Below are 19,018 nucleotides of genomic sequence, written 5' to 3'. Positions count from 1 at the left end.
GGAATAACTCTAATATCCCAGTTTTGTTCTAACTAGAAGAGAGTGTTGTTGCTCTCTCACACCCTTTGTCTTGACCTGATTACCTATATGAATGCATAAGATTTCATAAGCTTTGAGAGCTGCCCTATCACTTGCTAAATCATGTTGAAGTTGAGAGCAAATAGAGCTTTATGGCTTTTTAAATTTTACTGATGTTAAGCTAAGTCATCCCTATCTTGTACTTTGCGGAAAACATTGTATCATAAATAAAGGCCTTTTTTATTCCTTTGTCATCTGATCCTATAAATGTTGGCCCACCATTCCAGGCTGCCAAGACCTTCCCGAAGCCAGATTCTGTTCTTCAACGTAGTAACTTCGAGCTTTGGCTCAAGTGCGCACTTGGAAAACATGCTTTCTGTCTTTGTCTGTCAATGTCTGAGGTGAAAATATCAGCCAGGACGGGGCCAAGGGTAGGGAGAAGGTCACCCAGCTGACATCCTTTCCCTTCACGGCACTGAGCAGCCACCCTCTCCATGGTCCTCTCGCTGCTTGGAAATTCCTTTCTGCTTGGAAATTCCTTTCTTGAATGAGGAGGAAATGGGTTGTCCCAATGTGCTACTTTGCCAGTTACTTTCTGCTAATGTGCACCAGCCTAATAAGCAAAACAGCTGAGCACATCAGAAATGTTCAGGGATTCTGCACGTTTCAGAGGAACAACAAGAAACTGAGTCATAGTTTTCTTGTTTAGAACTAATGGAGAATAATCCACTTTCTGTGTGCATAAAGGAAACATTGAGAAGGCTTCCAAACCCTGCAATCACAAATTCCCTCTAGGACATAATTCCCCTGCAAAATACTTACTACAAGGAATGAGAGCAACTCAGCTGCACTGAGCTGTGGACAGTGGATGTTCATAGCTAAGACATTCACCCACATATCAGCCTCATATTCATATCCTTCAAACCTAAGCCTCAGCAAAATACAGAGTCTACTCTCCTGCTCCTTCGGGATGCTTGCAAAGAGTCAAAACTGAATGTGAAATCTCTGAATAACAAGGTGTACACGGTGCCTGATCCTCCTTTCTGTTGATTACCTGTGCTGGTGAGATACGAAGACCTGTGCTCTTAGGAGACATGCCAGGCTCTGAACACTGTGAAAGGCTTCCCATCGGGTGGCATTTTAAACCCAGAAGTCACTTCCTTTGCTCTTTGAGTAAGGGCCCTATAGCATGTGTTACTTGTCTGTGTTCACTGAATAGAGACTTTCATTCATAGCATCTTACTTTCTTGTTTTCTCCCTTAACTTTGCTACCTTCTGTCCTGGTTATGTCTTGCAACATCCCCTATTATACAATGCATCCAAAATACAAAGGCATCATTTCTGCCCTTACAAATCTTTTGCTCACTTTCTATCCTGCTAGAGCCTCTAGCAGAAGGCAGTTCAGTGTCATAACCGAAAACCCTAGAGAGACCCTTAGGCTTTCCTCAGGAACACACTCATACCTTATTTACATTTTCATTTCATGATTAGTCCCCATGTCCCAGAGACCTACAAAATAATGCCTTCCTAGTTAAAAACATGTCTTCTTATAAAATTACTAGAGGCCCAGTGCATGAAATTCATGCACACGGGAGTAGGGCGCCCCTCAGCCCGGCCTTACTCTCTTGCAATCCAGGACCCCTCAGGGGACATTTGACTGCTAGTTTAGGCCCAATCCCTGTGGTTGGACATCCAGCAGCTGGACATCCCTATTGCAATCTGGAACTGCTCGCTCCTAACTGCTCACTTCCCTGCTTGCCCCTAGCCACACACCTGCCTGCCTGCTCGCACCTAACCCCTCACCTGCCTGCCTGCTCACACTTACCACTTGGCTCACCACTCTTCAGTGCTGCTGTGGAAGTGGGAGAGGCCCCCACCACTGCCACTGTGCTCGCCAGCCATGAGGCCGGCTTCTGGCTGAGTGGCACTCCCGCTGTGGGAGCACACTAACCACCAGGGGATAGCTTCTGCATTGAGCATTTGCCCCCTGATGGTCAGTGTGCATCATAGCAACCATCATTCCAGTCGTTCTGTCATAACGGTCGCTTAGGCTTTTATATGTATAGACTAGAGGCCCGCTGCACGAAATTCGTGCAAGAGCCTTGGCCCTAGGCCCCATCCACCACTGCCGCAGCCAGGGACCTCTGCCGCACCCCCCACTCACTGAGACTTTGTCCAGAAGGAAGGATGCCAGGTCTAATTAGCATATTATGCTTTTATTATTAGAGATAAGGGGTGCAAGAAGGAATACATAGTTTATGACTTTATAGCCTTACTGTAGTTCCCTTCTTCCATGAAATCATCTAGATACTTAAAACAATTTCAATTTGCCTTGGCTGGGTGGTTCAGTGGGTTGAGCATCATCCATTCACAGAGAGGTTATGGGCTCAATTCCTGGTCGGGACACATGCCCAGGTTGCAGGTGCGATCCCCAGTGGGGGTCCTGCAGTAGGCAACTCATTGATGTCTCTCTCATTGATGTTTCCCTCTCACCCTTCCTCTCTCTCTAAAATCAATAAAAACATATTTTTTAAAATGATCTCAATTGTATGAAGTCAAGTCACATTCTTCTATCCTACAATTTCCTAAATCATATTCCATGGAATTCTTGTGTCCCCCAAGTGTTAACCAATGTCCTGTGTAATACATGTCCTATAGCCAAATCATTTTAAGAATAAGGAACAAGTAATCCCCGCTTACCCACAGTTTTATTTTCCATTACAGTTACCTGCAGTCAACCACAGTCCAAAAATATTAAATGGAAAATTCCAGATTTGAACAATGCATAAGTTTTAAATTGGGCACCATTCATAGTAGCATGATAATATCTTGACAATCTCGCTTCATACTGGCCAGGATGTAAATCATCCCATTGTCCAGTGTCTCAATACTGTACACACCCCCTGCCCATTTAGTCACTTAATAGCCATCTTGGTTGCCCTGACCAGTTTGGCTCAGTGGATAGAGTATCAATCTGCAAACTCAAGGGCCCCAGGTTCGATTCCGGTCAAGGGCATGTACCTTGGTTGCGGGCACATCCCCAGTAGGAGGTGTGCAGGAGGCAGCTGATTGATGTTTCTCTCTCATCGATGTTTCTAACTCTCTATCCCTCTCCCTTCCTCTCTGTAAAAAATCAATAAAATATATATTTTTAAAAATAGCCATCTTGGTTATTAGATCAACTGTCATGCATCATAGTGCTTGTGTCCAAGTAACCCTTATTTTACTTAATAATGCAACATAGCTCTTATTATACTGTATTATCATAACTACTCTGTTATTACTAATTATTGTTAATATTTTATGTGCCTAATTTATAAGTTAAATTTTATCACAAGCATGTATACATAGGAAAAAATAGTATATAAGATTTGGTGCTATACTGGTTTTAGGCATTCACATGGGTTCTTAGAATATATCCCCTGCAGATAATGGGGGACTACTGTGTGTTAATGGAAGGTTGAACATTTATTTACCACAGTGAGTCTCAGAGCATTAAGTATGTTAGTAAGCATTGTAAATCTTTAAGACTACAATGTCAGCTCTTAACTTGAAGCTTATAGACACCACAAGTTTAGTGCAGAGAATAGAATAATAGTAGCAAATAAGTATACCAAAGAAGCATTATTCTGGGAGTATTTATCTTGTTCCCTGGCAGGCATATGCCATCAGTTTGGCCCAAATAAATTCTTATAAAAATTTTCAAAACACATTTTCAAAACTACAAGTACCTCAATTCTTTTTTTAAAAAAATATATTTTATTGAGTTTTTACAGAGAGGAAAGGAGAGAGATAGAGAGTTAGAAACATCGATGAGAGAGAAACATCGACCAGCTGCCTCCTGCACACTCCCCACTGGGGATGCGCCCACAACCAAGGTACATGCCCTTGACTGGAATTGAACCTGGGACCTTTCAGTCCGCAGGCTGCCGCTCTATCCACTGAGCCAAACCGGTTTTGGCAAGTACCTCAATTCTTAAGTGTTTCTGGGACTCCTAGGGTTTCTCTTGGTTACCAAGGGGCATTGTCCTTTTTCTCTAGTCCACTCCAGTGACTTACCAAGGTGCTGCTGAAATTTAAAATGGCAGTGCAGATAAAATTATAGACATCACAGATGTCACCACTTTATAAACCTCTACTGACTCAGTCCCCAATAGAATTGTTTGCCTCCCTATTATCTATATTTCAAATAATTTCTCTTACACCTGCAATGTGTTATTGAAGTCATTTTGGCCTTTTGGTTATATTTTCTATTAGATTATAATCCCAACCTCTGGACTTCTTTAGGTTCATATCCTTGATGACCAGCACAAGTTGTGGCTCATGGTATAAGATTAATAAATATTTATCCTATTTATTAGTAACAGAGGGAGAAAGAACAGGCTTAGGATGGCAGATGCCATCAGGGTGAGCCACAAGTCCATGGCCCTATTCTCACAAATTAGACAGTAAAAGTTATGGTCACCCTTAGGAATGCTCTCATCCACACTACCTTACATACACTATTAAAGAACAGTTTTTTAAAGAGGGCATAATTGTTATACTCAGGGAATTATAAAACTAGCAAAAAATGTCATTTAGCTCATCTATTATTAAGGGAGCCAGTAAGCTCTTACAAGTGGCTCAAAGGAGAATTTCAAGAACCACACACAAGGATAAGTAGTAAGAAAAGCTGGAGGAAGTTTACGAATAGAGGCAACACAAATCTACCCACACAACAATAATCAGTTACACCCTACCAGAAATAACTAATTTTCATTTCTATGAACAAAGGTCATTTATATTATTACCCATCTTCTACAGCTTACAGAGTTTTAAATAGCTTAAAGACAACGAAAAACAGGTAACCCAGATGGGTACACTATGGAGAACACCCACTAATCCTTTTTTCCTATTTCAAAATCTTTCACAATCTTTCCTAACAACTCTTATTAGTACTGAGAGATGGCAAAATACCATTACAGCTGCTTATTATTATTTCTCTTATATGTCTTTTTATTATAATCTTCTAGTATTTATGTTGAGGTTTAATAAAACTGGAGCTTGTTTGAGAAACATTGAGAGGGAGAATGTGTTTCTTTTAGAATATCCTGCCTCTTCTTGGTTCAGTTTACCCCACTGCTCTTTACTGTGAGCTATTGCATTTGATGGCTCCATGGTTTGTTATGTAAACAGACCTCAAGAGAGCACCCCAACCCCATCATTCCTCTAGCAGAAATGTCAAGACCAAACTAAACTTTTCCCTTTAAAAAATATATATATTTTTATTGATTTCAAAGAGAAAGAGAGAGGGATAGAGAGAAAGAAACATCAATGATGAGAGAGAATCATTGATTGGCTGCCTCTTGCACGCCTCCTACTAGGGATCAAGCCCACAACCTGGGCATGTGCCCTTGACCAGAATTGAACCTGGGACCCTTCAGTCTACAGGCTGATGCTCCATCCACTGAGCCAAACTGTCTAGAACAAACTTTCCCTTTCAATACATCTATTTAATATTTTCTCATCTCAAATAGCATACATGTTTCATGAAGAAAGGAATGATTATATTTCTTTTATTCACCAAAGCACCCGAAACAATTCTGGATTCATAGACCTCAATAAATACTTATACTTGTGAAAAATATTTTAACATTTTTATAAGAAGATCAAAGTGTAAAACAACTTTAAATATTATATGTTTATTCTTTTTTTAAAAAGAAAAGGGCCTTTTCTATTTTTCTATTGGAATATTAAATGGCCATAATTTTTCTCCTTGGGGAGGGTGTCTGTAATTGGAGCAATCTTTCTCTTTTCTTTTGTTCATCATGCATTTTTAAAATATATGTTCACTTTATATTTTCAGTTTTATTTTTTTAATAAATCTTTATTGTTCAGATTATTACAGTTGTTCCTCTTTTTACCCCCATAGCTCCCCTCCACCAGGTTCCCAACCCACCCCATGCCCTTACCCCCCACAACTGTCCTCGTCCGTAGGTGTAAGATTTTGTTCAATCTCTTCCCACACCCTGACACCTCCTTGCCCCTGAGAATTGTCAGTCCACTCCCTTTCTACCCTGATTCTGTTATATTCACCAGTTTATTCTGCTCATCAGATTTTTTATTCACTTGATTTTTAGATTCACTTGTTGATAGATAGTATTTGTTGTCACTTTGTTGTTCATAGTTATTATCTTTACGTTTTTCTTCTTCCTGTTCTTAAAGAATATCCTTCAGCATCTCATATAATACTGGTTTGGTAGTGATAAACTCCTTTAGCGGTTGTAGGTTCTTGCTATTCATCACTTTGAATATTTCTTGCCACTCCCTTCCGGCATGCATAGTTTCTGTTGAGAAATCAGCTGAGAGTCGTATGGGTACGCCCTTGTAGGTAACTAACTATTTTTCTCTTGCTGCTTTTAAGATTCTCTCTTTATCTTTTGCTCTTGGCATTTTAATTATAATGAATCTTGTTGTGGTCCTCTTTGGATGTCTCTTGTTTGGAGTTCTCTGCACTTCCAGGACTTCTAAGTCTATTTCTTTCACCAGGTAGGGTAGTTTTCTGTCATTATTTCTTCAAATAGGTTTTCAATATCTTGCTCTCTCTCTTCTTCTGGTGCCCCTATAATTCTGATGTTGGTACGCTTGAAGTTGTCCCAGAGGCTCCTTACACTATCTTCATATTTTTGGATTCTTTTTGCTTTTCTGTTTGGGTGTATTTGCTTCTTTGTATTTCAAATATTTGACTTAATTCTTGGGATCCTCTAGTCTGTTGTTGGAACTCTATAATATTCTTTATTTCAGTCAGTGTATGCTTAATTTCTGATTGGTCCTTTTTCATATCCTTGAGGGTCTCACTAAATTTCTTGGAGGTTTCTAGAAGATTCTTGAGTAACCTTATAACCATGGTTTTGAATTCTATATCCAGTAGTTTGCTTTCCTCCATTTCTTTCATTTGTGACATGCTTTCTTTGTCTCTGCATTTTGGCTGCTTCCCTGTGTTGATAGAGTGCCTTGTGTGCTAGGTGTCCTATAGGACCAGTGGCTCAACCTCCCCAATCACCCGAGGTAGACTCTTGGTGCACCCCTTTGTGGGCTGTGTTCACAGCCTTCTTGTAGTTAAGTCTTGATTGCTGTTTTTATCACTGAGAAGAATTGACCTCCAGGCCAACTGGCTGTGAGGATCAGCTATGTCTACAATGGAAGAACTGCTGTGCTGGAGACACCCTTATGGGGCAGGATTGCATCAGTGGGGTTTTGCTGCTCACTGAGCCTGCCCCTTGAGTGTGTCACTTATGGATGTGAAGAGTTATAATCTGGTATGGTCTCACACTGACCAATGGATACACTGGCTCTTGGATATCCAAGGAGGTGCAAAGTCAGCCACTCCCTGAGGCCACCCAGCAGTAGCTACAGAGAGATCTTCAGATTCCTCCTTTTTGTTTGGAGTTTGGAAATAGCTAGATGAGGCCCAGCTGTGAAGCAAGGCAGGCTGCTGTTGCTGTTGGGCCTTGGGCCTTCTTTTGGAAGCTTTGGAGCTCTCTGACCTAGCTGCAGTTTGTTAGGTTTTTAAGCTGTAAAAGAACAGGCCATTCATATGCAAAAGCCAATGCTCACAGCTTGGGTAGGGTTGTAAATTGGGCGGGGCAGGGTCTCAGGGAATCACCAGGGCAAAGCAAACAGCAATGGCTGCCAGTTGGCCCTATACCAGAGAAGTCCCCAGGTCTCTGTGTCTTGCAGCCCCATGCAGGAACAATGATTGCTGTGAGCACCTCTGAAATAAAGCCGCCCTCACGTTCTGGCCCGATGCCAGACAGTACAGTTTCTCCCCGTATGAGTCTGTGTCCCCAGAGTCTCACCTGGAACTGAAGTTCAGAGCAATCAGGAGCTTGTATCTCCTCCTGATTGAAAAAGACAACAGCGCACCCAGTTGCCAGAACATTTTGCGCACACCTCCGCACCTCCACACCTCTGACCAGTCTCAATGCGCTTTTTTCTTTCCTTCAAGTTGTAGAGCTTTCACTCAGCCAGCTTTCCCATGGTTCTAGATTATATTTGTTTTGTATTTTAGTTGTAGTTTTGATGTGATTGTGAGAGGCAGCAAGTACAGGTGTTTACCTATGCCACCATCTTGGTTGTCCTCTGGAGCAATCTTTCTTGAGATTATATCCCCAATTCCTACTTTCTCTGATCTATCCCCTGAATCTTCTCTACATTATATTGTTTAAAAGTGCACTCAGATGCCTATAAATGAACAGAATATTTTTTTACATCTCCCCTTGATTAGGGGAGAAAATTGAGATAATTATGAATGGAATAGAGGGATGACACACATTCATTTGAGAACCTGTATCAAAATTATTTGTTGAGTTTTTTCAAAATATGTCATTTTATGGGATCACAGACCATAGTGAGCCATGTTGCAATGAATGTGAAGTTTAGCATTGTTGGTGCAGAGAAAGAAAGCAAACTATTTATCTAGCAATTACAGAATATTATAAATAGTATGTATTGTCATCTGTAAATGATTAGGGGAAAACATTTTTATTTCTATTACATATTTCTGCATATTCTGCTTTCCAAAAAGATATCATGTATAATACTTGCAGCAGGCAAATGCTAACATCCTTTGATGACCATATTAATAGTCAAAGAGCTTACAGCTTCTATATTATCTTGCCTAAACTATACTGTTTCTGAGTTTGTTGGATGGCATTACAAGAAAACAACAAACCCTATTTGATTTTATCAGACATAAGGTATAAGGTTCAGGGGATGTTGATTTTCTAAGGTCCACTCTGACTCTTTAGATTGGCCTCTATCTGCACCACTGCATGATTACAGGATGGGAAAGTTGGACTAGCAGGTACCTGGCCTTGAAAGACAAATTAGTGTCTGCAATTGTGTGACTAAGGTACCTTCCTTGTGAAATTTTGCTAACCCTGGACATTTTTCTCATCTTCTGAAAACAGAAGCCAATAACCAACTCAATTATTACCTAAATGTGTAAGTCTATAGATTGCTGACCTCTTCTGCATCTTCATGATCTCATATGCTTAAAGTTTTGAGTGAGAGGAAAAGTCTTAAGCCTCAAGGATCTGGGGTCCATGGTGCAGAGCATCGTTTCAGAGATACTGAGGGAAACTGAACTAGATGGTGATGACTTAGCAATGAGAATGTGGTAGCACTGTGAAACTACCTTTCATTGGATGTACTGTATCATTCCAGTTGGGCTTTATTATTACAGCAATAAAACCTTGCTGGGGTCCAGCCCCAGCGGTCCAGGGGTTCCCAAAGGTGTGGACGGAGTCGGCGAAGAATGTTTTACACGGAGACAGCGTTCAAAACTCTCTAGCTTTCCTTAGTCTCCGTGGATCTTCCCTGTGCCTGGCTGAGGCCACAGAGAGAGAGATCCCAAGGCAAGCTGAGCCTTTATTTTATAGTGAGAGGTAAACAAGGTGGTGGTTACCACAGTTATACTGTTCTTGTGAGTTTCACTTGTTTACACTGTTCCTGATTCTCATCTTCTGAAAACAGAAGCCAATAACCAACTCAATTATTACCTAAATGTGTAAGTCTATAGATTGCTGACCTCTTCTGCATCTTCATGATCTCATATGCTTAAAGTTTTGAGTGAGAGGAAAAGTCTTAAGCCTCAAGGATCTGGGGTCCATGGTGTAGAGCATCGTTTCAGAGATACTGAGGGGAAACTGAACTAGATGGTGATGACTTAGCAATGAGAATGTGGTAGCACTTTGTAACTACCTTACATTGGATGTACTGTATCATTCCAGTTGGGCTTTATTATTACAGCAATAAAACCTCACCTCCAGTGTTATTCCAAACGCCTTTGCTTACATTACTTATTTCCTTTTTAGCAATACTTCCATGCGGGAGGAAATGGCCTCAAAAAGAATTTCTTGGAGAAAAGCCCCGATCTTCAATCGCTGAGATATGCTCTCAGTCTTTATACCCAAACGACTGATGCCTTGATAAAGAAGTTCATAGACACTCAAACCTCACAGAGTAAGTAACACAGTGAATGTGATAATAAAATGAACACCAAGGTAAAATTCAACATAAGAATTATTATAAATAGTATTAATAATTTTACTATAATAAATTAAAGCTATAAGAATGGAGAATATGGTTAATATAAAATTACCAAATTTTTAGCATTCATAAGTTATAAGCTTATGAATAAATTTAATATTAGTAGGGTATGATAAATACTAAAACTGTATTGAATGGTTGACTAATCTTAACTAACTTCAAAAAATTTAGCAAAACCTAGATTTGAATATCCGTAGCTGTGATAGTTTTTTCAATTTAGTATAAAAGATTCGGTGTTTGTTAGTTTTGGCAACTTCCCAAAAGTGATAATTCCCCAAATCCTGATTTCCAATATAAAATCTCCTGCTTTAGTGTTTCCAGAAGGGAAATCTAATCTTATCCTAATTTTATATGAGAAAAGTTTTCAACTTTTACTTTGAAATGGGCCAAGAGGTAAGTATTTTATTTAAAACTCAAATCTCTTTCACATGGCAAAGTGCCCACCTCATAAGCTTCTAGGATATTACTGTTAACCTTTATTTCAAGTTGCTTTGTGATTGATTATATTTTGGCAATTATGTGCATTTATGATCTGGCATTTCTGAGAGATTATTGAAAATGTCAGTATGAGTCAAAAAGACCCAAATGCAGACTCAAACTCTAGCACATAATAAATCACACCACAGAAATCATAAATATAAATAAAAGGATATGTTTTTCATTCATGAGAGATCCTCAGAAAAGAAAGAATAGATTTTCTTTCCTGTGATGAAAATGCTCCAGACTTATTTTTTCCATGGATATTTAACTTTTCTAACTACATCAAAGATAATGCCAAGGTAAGTGCTATGTAGGTGTTTGGCCTGTCTTTAACACTTGGTGTTTTCGGATAGTGTCCACTTAAATGCTCTTTTTCTTTTTCTTCATATGATATGCAAACCTAGCCTACATCTTGGGATGGTTCCAGAAAGAAAGAATAAGCTGAGTTCATGAGAGCTTATCAAGAAATATAGAAATATTCAGAACATTACCCCTGAATCCGTGATCTTTGAATTTTTTCTGAACTTTATAGATATCAATGCAATTCTAATATATCATACAAATAGTATTATAGCTTTATTCCCAGAGTATCTAAGAATATAAAACTGTGCTTTGTTTTTATGGGTATGCATTTATAGTATATACATACATGTATACAGCCTATGTTTTAGCATAGAGCCACACCAAAAAACTGCTTATATATCAATTTTGATATATGGAATTTGGCACATGTATTTATTTTTATACTATGTATTGTATGGCAACATTAAAAATGGATGGTGGCAGATAAGAGTATCTGCAATCCTAGTAACCACCCCATTTAACATAACTTTATTTCAGACTTGGTCTCCCTTTTTCTTTTTTACTCTACTTTTCTGGCTTGACCTAGTATGTCTTTCAGTGAGGAGGGGCATAGTTAAAATTTGCAAGACATAGATATGAAACAGCTTTGCATTTTCTCCAATAGTTACCTTCAGTCATGCTCTGTGGAAACGTATCCCTACCAACCTCATCATCCCCAAACAGGTGTGATCAGGCCCAAGGACCTGAGGGGTAAAGGGAGCTTGATGTACTCTTTGCTCCCCTTCTCTGCCCTCTTCTAGATCCCTTTCTGCTACAGCAGCTGGGGGGCAGACACGGAAGGGAAGGAGGAAAATGTCTTCAGAGTTCTCTGTATGGTTGCATCCAAATGCTGGCTTTCTGAAGGGCCCAGTGTTACGGGCCATTGTATATGTTCAGCTCCTTGATGAGTGTAACTTGTTCCAGCTCCCTTCAGAGACTCCTCAGTGATGCCTCCTGCAGCACATGCCATAGCTTCTTGCTCCTTTGATATTTGCTCCTAGTGGCCAGCCCTCTGGAATGGGGCTCCAGCAAGAGGCTGAAGCCCAGCTTCCTCCTTTGGAGTTCACTTGAGCCAGAGGGAACGCAAACATTCTTTCGACATCTTTGGTGATAATGAAGGATTCTCCACTGTTACCTGCCATCTCTTTACGGTTCTCTTCTCCACCTGCTCAAATAGAGGTTTATATTTCCACACTGAGGGAGGTTGGAGAGAGGAATCCTACTGCGTAATATAACATTGCCATTGTTCAATCAGAAACAGAGGTTAATGGTAGGATCAATTATCCCCTTCATACACCTGATATCCTGGTGGCATGCAGAGTCCAAAATGACCAAATGAAGTCTGTTTCCAGTGTAAATATTGTTGCAGTTATCTAAACATTTATCCTAATATTTATTATATTGAATTTTTGTTCATCAAAATCTCATATTTTGTTAATTCAGTTTAGAAAGATCACACTGGTGTTATGATAACTTTCAAATACACCATTTGAAGTTGAAGCTAGCACTGCATACTGCAAACCCTGCCACTTTCTGTCTGAGGAGCCACAGGAGCATGCTCAGTGCCACGAGTTAATGCACCAGGAAGCAGCCCACAACCAGGGAAAGATAGGAAATGGGCAATTTAAAAAAACAAAAATATAAAATCCAGCTTCCTCAGTTAAGTCAATTCTAACTTGTGTTTTGCACAGACTCGCGTTCCCCTATAGTACAGAGCTCCGTTCTCCCTCAGAGGGCTGGCTTGATACCATATTGCTTTTTCCTTTTCTCACCTCTTCCATCCCCTATCAGTGTTTCCTGGGATTCCTTCCCAGGTAGACCATTTACCTTGAGTGCTTGTCTCAGAGTCTGCTTCTGGGGGAACAAGAAATCCAAGGTCACACACCTAGAAAGCAGGGAGTCAGATTCAAACTCAGCTAGTCTAGACCTCTAGATTCAGTGCTCTTAACCATTGTGTGTTCATCTTCTTGATAATGAGTGTGAAGGCCAAATACTCTGAATGACATTACTTGGACTTTCCCCACCCCCCTCCCTGTGATTTTTCAAGCCAACAATACAGAACTAAATGAAATTCAATCTATAAATAAATACATTTTCATTTACCTCATGACCAGTAAAACAAAGTAATTTTTATACCTTTAATGTCTAACTCATATTCTACAAGGAAATACTTGTCTTAAGCTATTCAAGTGTTATTTAATAGATCTACATGTTATATGAAAGGACTGGGATCCATCTATACTAATAAAAGGGTAATATGCTAATTAGACTGTATAGACCGGACGTCTTCCAGACGTCATTCTGGATGTCCTTCCTGACAAAGCCAGGGCCCTGGAGGCACTGCCCGGGGTCCGGGGTGCTTGCAGCTGTCCCAGGTGAAGCAAGCCTGGGCCCCAGGTGCCCAGGTCCCAGGTGCCTGTGGCTGGCCCAAATCCCGGGTGCCTGCAGCCAACCAGAGGGAGGGAAGCCCAGGTCCCAGTTGCCTGCGGCCAGCTGGAGGAGGGAAGCCTGGGTCCCAGGTGTGGGGGCTGAGGCAGAGGCAGTTATTGGCATCAGGCAGCCATGCAGAGTGGTTAGGGACAATCAGGCAGGCAGGCGAGCAGTTAGGGGTGATCAGGCAGGCAGGTAGAGTGGTTAGGGGCAATCAGGCAGGCAGGCAGGTGAGCAGTTAGGAGCCAGTGGTCCCAGATTGTGAGAGGAATGTCCAACTGCCAATTCCAGTTCATTTGAGGACTTAAGCTTCTACATCCAGTAGTCGGACATCCCACGAGGGGTCCCAGATTGCAAGAGGGTTCAGGCTGGGTTAAGGGACCCCCCCTTCCTGTGCATGAATTTCATGCACTGGGCCTCTAGTTAGAAATATAAGTGTGCTTTTTGAAACATTCATATTTTACTTTTTTTCCTCTCATAAAATCTTCCCTTATTTCATTTTCTTCCTAGTCTACTTTTTGTTAAAATTTTCTTTCTCAATTTTTTCTCTGTTATGTTTTTTCCTTGTATGTCTGTGTTAGGAAATTAACTATAAGATTAAAATTTTTAAAACCAATTACTATTAAAATTTTTATCTTCAAATTGGAAGATCTATTTTTCTTTAAAAATATTTTTATTTGCCGAAACCGGTTTGGCTCAGTGGATAGAGCATCGGCCTGCGGACTGACGGGCCCCAGGTTCCATTCCGGTTAAGGGCATAAAAAATATATTTTTATTTGAATTCAGCTTTTTAAAAATAGATTTATAAGTATAGAAATACCTGCTGATCTTGTTCATATTTTTTCTTCTTCTCCTTTTATTTTTTTAGCTCGTTTTCACTTTTACCTTGCTTTTGGCTTTCTTCTCTTTTTACGTAGATTTCTGTCATCTTTTTCTAGTGGTTAAAAAAAGAAAGTCATAAAAAAGCTACAAGGAATTGAGTCTCATTAGAAATTTATGAAAGAAATGAGATCTATCAATATGGAAAACACACCGTCTTCTCTCTGCTTTCTATTCCAAACATTGAAAAATAAATCCAAAATGGTTGTAGAAGCTTAAGTTCTCAAATGAAATTGAAAGTTCAGTTTATAAGAGTAGCATGTTTATTATTCTAGAAAAGCACTGCAGCAATAAAACACCATCTGCATTCTTTAACAAGTATTTACTGAGCATCACCTCTGAACAAAGTCCCATACAGTGAGGTATATATTCAAAGGTGAACATCCTATCTAATAAAGAGGGGTTATGCTAACTGACCCTCACACCATTGCAAAGATAGAGGTGCCCACAGCCAATAAGGTGGGAATATGCTAATTGACTGTCCCACCCTCAAAGATAGTGACACCAACAGCCACAAGATGGCGGCACCCAGTCCCTGCAGCCCCACCTTGCCATGAGCCTGCCTCCGGAGTACCCCAGTTCCCTCAGCCCCCCAGCTGCCCAGGGCCACCTGAGGCTCAGGTAACCAGGGCCAACCGAGGCTTGCGCTGCCGGCAGTGGCAGCAACAGAGGGTGATGGGGCATCACTTTCCCTGATCGCTGGGTCACCTCCTGCCCCTGAGGGCTCCCGGACTGTGAGAGGGGGCAGGCTGGGCTGAGGGATCCCCCCTCCAGTGTATGAATTTTCATGCACCAGGCCTCTAGTGAAGTTATATGCACAAGTTGCTCTAAATCAGTGGTTCTGAAGTGGGGTTATTTTGTTCACCCAGGGGCTTTGGGCAATATCATAAGAACTTTTTGGATGTCACATCTAGGAGTGGTAGTTGTGTCACTGTTTTCTCTTGGGTGAAGACCAGGGAAGCTGCTAAACATTGTACAGTGTATAGGACAGCTCCCTACGACAAAAATGCATGTGGCTCCAAATGGCAATAGTGCTGAGGTTGGGACATCCTGCTATAAAACTAGACTAGCAAGTGAGAAGTGATATAACAAAGGTCATGTTAGAAGAGGGGGAAATTTGACCTGAGAAGAAAGAGAACACAGAGGTCAGTAGGTAACCTGGGTCATGAGGAAGTAGAAAGAGAAAGGTGTTCTGAATGAAGAAACTGCAGGAAAGTATATGCTTGTATTCTTAATTTTAAAGTTCCTATATGTCAAACATACCCACAATATATTTTTATTAAGACAAGAACATTTATTTTGCTTTTAGAATAAAACTCACCATATTACCACCTATTTTTGATAAAGATATATAGTTAAAAGTGCCTTAGGTTTCCCTATGCCATTAACATATACAGAAATACTATAGGTAAGCTTTGTATAACATGAGTAGGAATTATTTTAATATTTATAATAATTATCACATATTATTCCTCGTAAAGTTGACCCAATAGTTTAAATTGGGTAGTTAGCTTGAAAAGTTGTTTCTCAAGAATGTGTTACTTATAGTTTTAGAAGCTGTTACAAAACTCATTTCTTGCATCTTGATTATAATATTCATCATAAAAAAAGTCTTCTAACGTTTATTTCATTATACCAAGGGCTTCTTGAATATTTCATGCTGTAGTAGACAGTGAAAATGTATAAAACAAAAACACGTTAAGTGAAGTTTTCCCAATGGATAACACAATTTGGAATGAGGCTCAGAATGATTAATTGCTAAGCTATCCGTGTCATATTGTTTCCTTAGTTGAGCTTTTATTACAGCTTGAGGAATCCAAGCCTCAAAAACTTTACACACAAAAGGGGTATTTTATATCTAAGTTACAACTGGCTCACAAATTTAAAAAATTTTATATTTAACAACTAAAAAATTAAAGTATATGAGATTAATTTTTTAATTCTATGATCTATTCTCTTTTTAACTTTTTGTAACAACTTTGAGTCCCTGCTTATTTAAAGTTTTTTAAAATTCAAATATATCCTTTTGATCATTTTAATAACTCATTTTCTGCTAAAGTGAAGTATAATGTAGTTTAAATTGAAATGGAAATGAGAGAGCTACAGAGTCACATTTTGGAATCTATTAATATGCTTCAATACACGAATTATATATACAAAGTATTAATTATTCTAATTATGTTCCTTAAACTATCAAAAATATGTCCACAGTAGAAAAGAAACTCTTTTCAGAAGTGGTTCACTGTGGTCTCTTCTTACCAGAAATGTAGGAGAACTTAACATTAATAATATTTAGTTGGTAGAAGGACTGGCATCAAAATAAAGAAATGAGCTTTGGAGCCAAAGTCTACAGCTGAAACTTCAGCTGGCTGCCACCTGTGGAAGAAAAGGCTCAGGAATGTCTTCAGCTTACGCGGAGAAATAGTAAAGTCCATTTGGCCACCTTCAGTTTAATACTGATTTGAAAGCATTGTTTGAAGTAGTTTCTCACTTTATCTGATAAGCCTTTCAGAGATAACCAGAGATCCAGAATCCCATCCAGCAACTCTCCACGCCTGTCGTATCCCTGGGATGATAGAATACAACTAGCTAGCATTGCCTTCCAAGACCAGAGGTTAGCACATCTCGGAGGCACAAGTGGGAAAGTGGAGAACTCATGAGGTTTGGCCCTTTCAGTGGCGCAGTCAGTCTAATGACATTCAAAGCCTGATGAGGCTCTTTGGGGCAGCCCTAAGGCTATGCACAAATACCTTTAATCGGAGCATTTGTTTGATGTGTGATAAGGTTCTGCATACACTGAATACTTTCCCAAAGTAAAAATGGCAAATAGTAGGTAAGGTTACACAATGCTCAGGAACACTGTGATCCAGGCATGTTGTCTACCACTTTGCTATTCTCCAAAATAATCCTGGGAGGCCAGTAACGTATCCGTATTTCTCAAGGTAAGAAACTGAGGCACAAGTAGATTGAGAGATGTGCTAGAGTTATGTAGATAAGTGGCAGAGACAGTGCCCTTCCCACATTCTCACTTATTTTAATCAACAAAGAACTAAGAATGTAAAAGTATTACTTTCTACGGACCGTATTTTCTTCTCCTTTGTTCTGAATAATTGGTTTTACTTCACTTTTCATTTTACTGTGACTAGCCCTTCTGTTCAGGAGATCATCTTTTAAGTTAATGCTTTTTTTTCTATGTCTGCAACAAACTCTATCCCCCAAATTATTTCCTTTTAATTGAATTAGTTGGGGTGACATGGGTTAATAAAATCATATAGGTTTCAGGTATACAACTCTCTATATTTCTATTGTGTGTTTACCACCCCAAATCAAATGATATTTGTCTTTCTCTGACTGGCTTTATTTCACATAACATAATACTCTCAGGTCTATCTATGCCAGTGGCCGGCAAACTGTGGCTAACGAGCCGCATGTGGCTCTTTGGCCCCTTGAGTGTTGCCACGAAGTTTCAATCACACTGTACATGCGCGCCCGCACGTGGTATTTTGTGGACGAGCCACACTCAAGGGGCCGCAGCTGCCGACCACTGATCTATGCTATTGCAAATGGTAAGATTTCCTTCTTTTTTATGGGTAAGTAGCATTCCATTGTGCAAAGGTACCACAGCCTTTTTATCTTCTCAATCACTGATGGACACTTGGGCTGCATCCAAATCTTGGCTATTGTCATAACTCTGCAATGAACATAGGGGTGCATATATCCTTTCTAATTAGTGTTTTGGTTTCTTTGGATATATTCCCAGAAGTGGAATTTCTGGGTCATTGGGCAGTTCCATTTTCATTTCTGAGGTAACTCCATACCGTTTTCCACAGTGGCTACACCAGTCTGCATACCCACCAGCAGTGCACAAGGGTTCCCTTTTCTACACATCCTCGCCAACAGGTGTTGCTTGTTGATTTATTGATGATAGCCATTCTGACAGGTGTGAGGTGATATCTCATTGTGGTTTTAACTTGCATTTCTCTGATGATTAGTGACGTTGAGCATATTTTCATATGTCTACTGGCCATCTGTATATCTTCTTTGGAGAAGGTCTATTATGATTGTATCCCCAACTTCTCTCTTCTTCCTTTGCTTCCCAGTTTCTTCTTATTGTAGCCTCAGTTACTGGGCATGCTCAGTAGTCAAGGCACCTTTCAAATATGAATGAAGTATTTAAGTTGTAGGAATCCAAGTGTAATGTAAGAAAATGCATCCTACTTTTAGAAAACCCTTTCTAATATAGCCTTTCATTCTTAGACTCTGGAATCTTGAGCCTGCTGTATTTGGGTATAGGACATTGCTGCTTTGGTTTTCCCTCCCTGTCCCACTCTTCTCCATGCTTGTTCCCTACCAGCAAAAGGATCATTTTGTGACCCCCACCCCCACCCCCAGCACATTGAGTCATATCAGGATTGCTAGGTTGTATATCTCTCTTCTCCCAATGTAAGCCCTACAAGGACAGAGACCTTACTCATCTTTGAAATCTAAGTGCTTAGTACAATGCTAGACATGAAGAAGGTACTTAGTAAATTTTAGAAGAAATAAATGCTAGAATAGTAAATGAAGAAAATTAAAAATTGTAATTTGATGTAATCATCATATTTGAAGTGATACGATTACAAACCTTTCCACAAACCTTTATTGAAAGTATGCTTACTGCCTATGCTATACACTATAGAACACCCAAAGTGTGTATGTTTAGGAGAGAGGGAGAGGGAGAAAGAGAGAGAGAGAGAGAGAGAGAGAGAGAGAGAGAGAGAGAGAGAGAGAGAGAAAT

General features: G+C 39.9%; 1 protein-coding gene across 1 annotated transcript in view; it reads left to right on the top strand.

The window, feature by feature from the left end:
- UNC13C (unc-13 homolog C (C. elegans)) overlaps positions 1–19,018 on the top strand; it is a 158,091-nt gene that overhangs the window by 77,960 nt on the left and 61,113 nt on the right. The window contains exon 15 of the mRNA XM_015564757.1: positions 9,876–10,023. Within this exon, the coding sequence (XP_015420243.1) occupies positions 9,876–10,023 (148 nt within the window). The remainder of the gene's footprint in view (positions 1–9,875; positions 10,024–19,018) is intronic.

The sequence above is a fragment of the Myotis davidii genome, unplaced genomic scaffold, assembly GCF_000327345.1.
Source record: "Myotis davidii unplaced genomic scaffold, ASM32734v1 scaffold1421, whole genome shotgun sequence".
NCBI classification, from domain to species: Eukaryota; Metazoa; Chordata; class Mammalia; order Chiroptera; family Vespertilionidae; genus Myotis; species Myotis davidii.
This window is presented reverse-complemented; position numbering and strand designations above follow the sequence as displayed.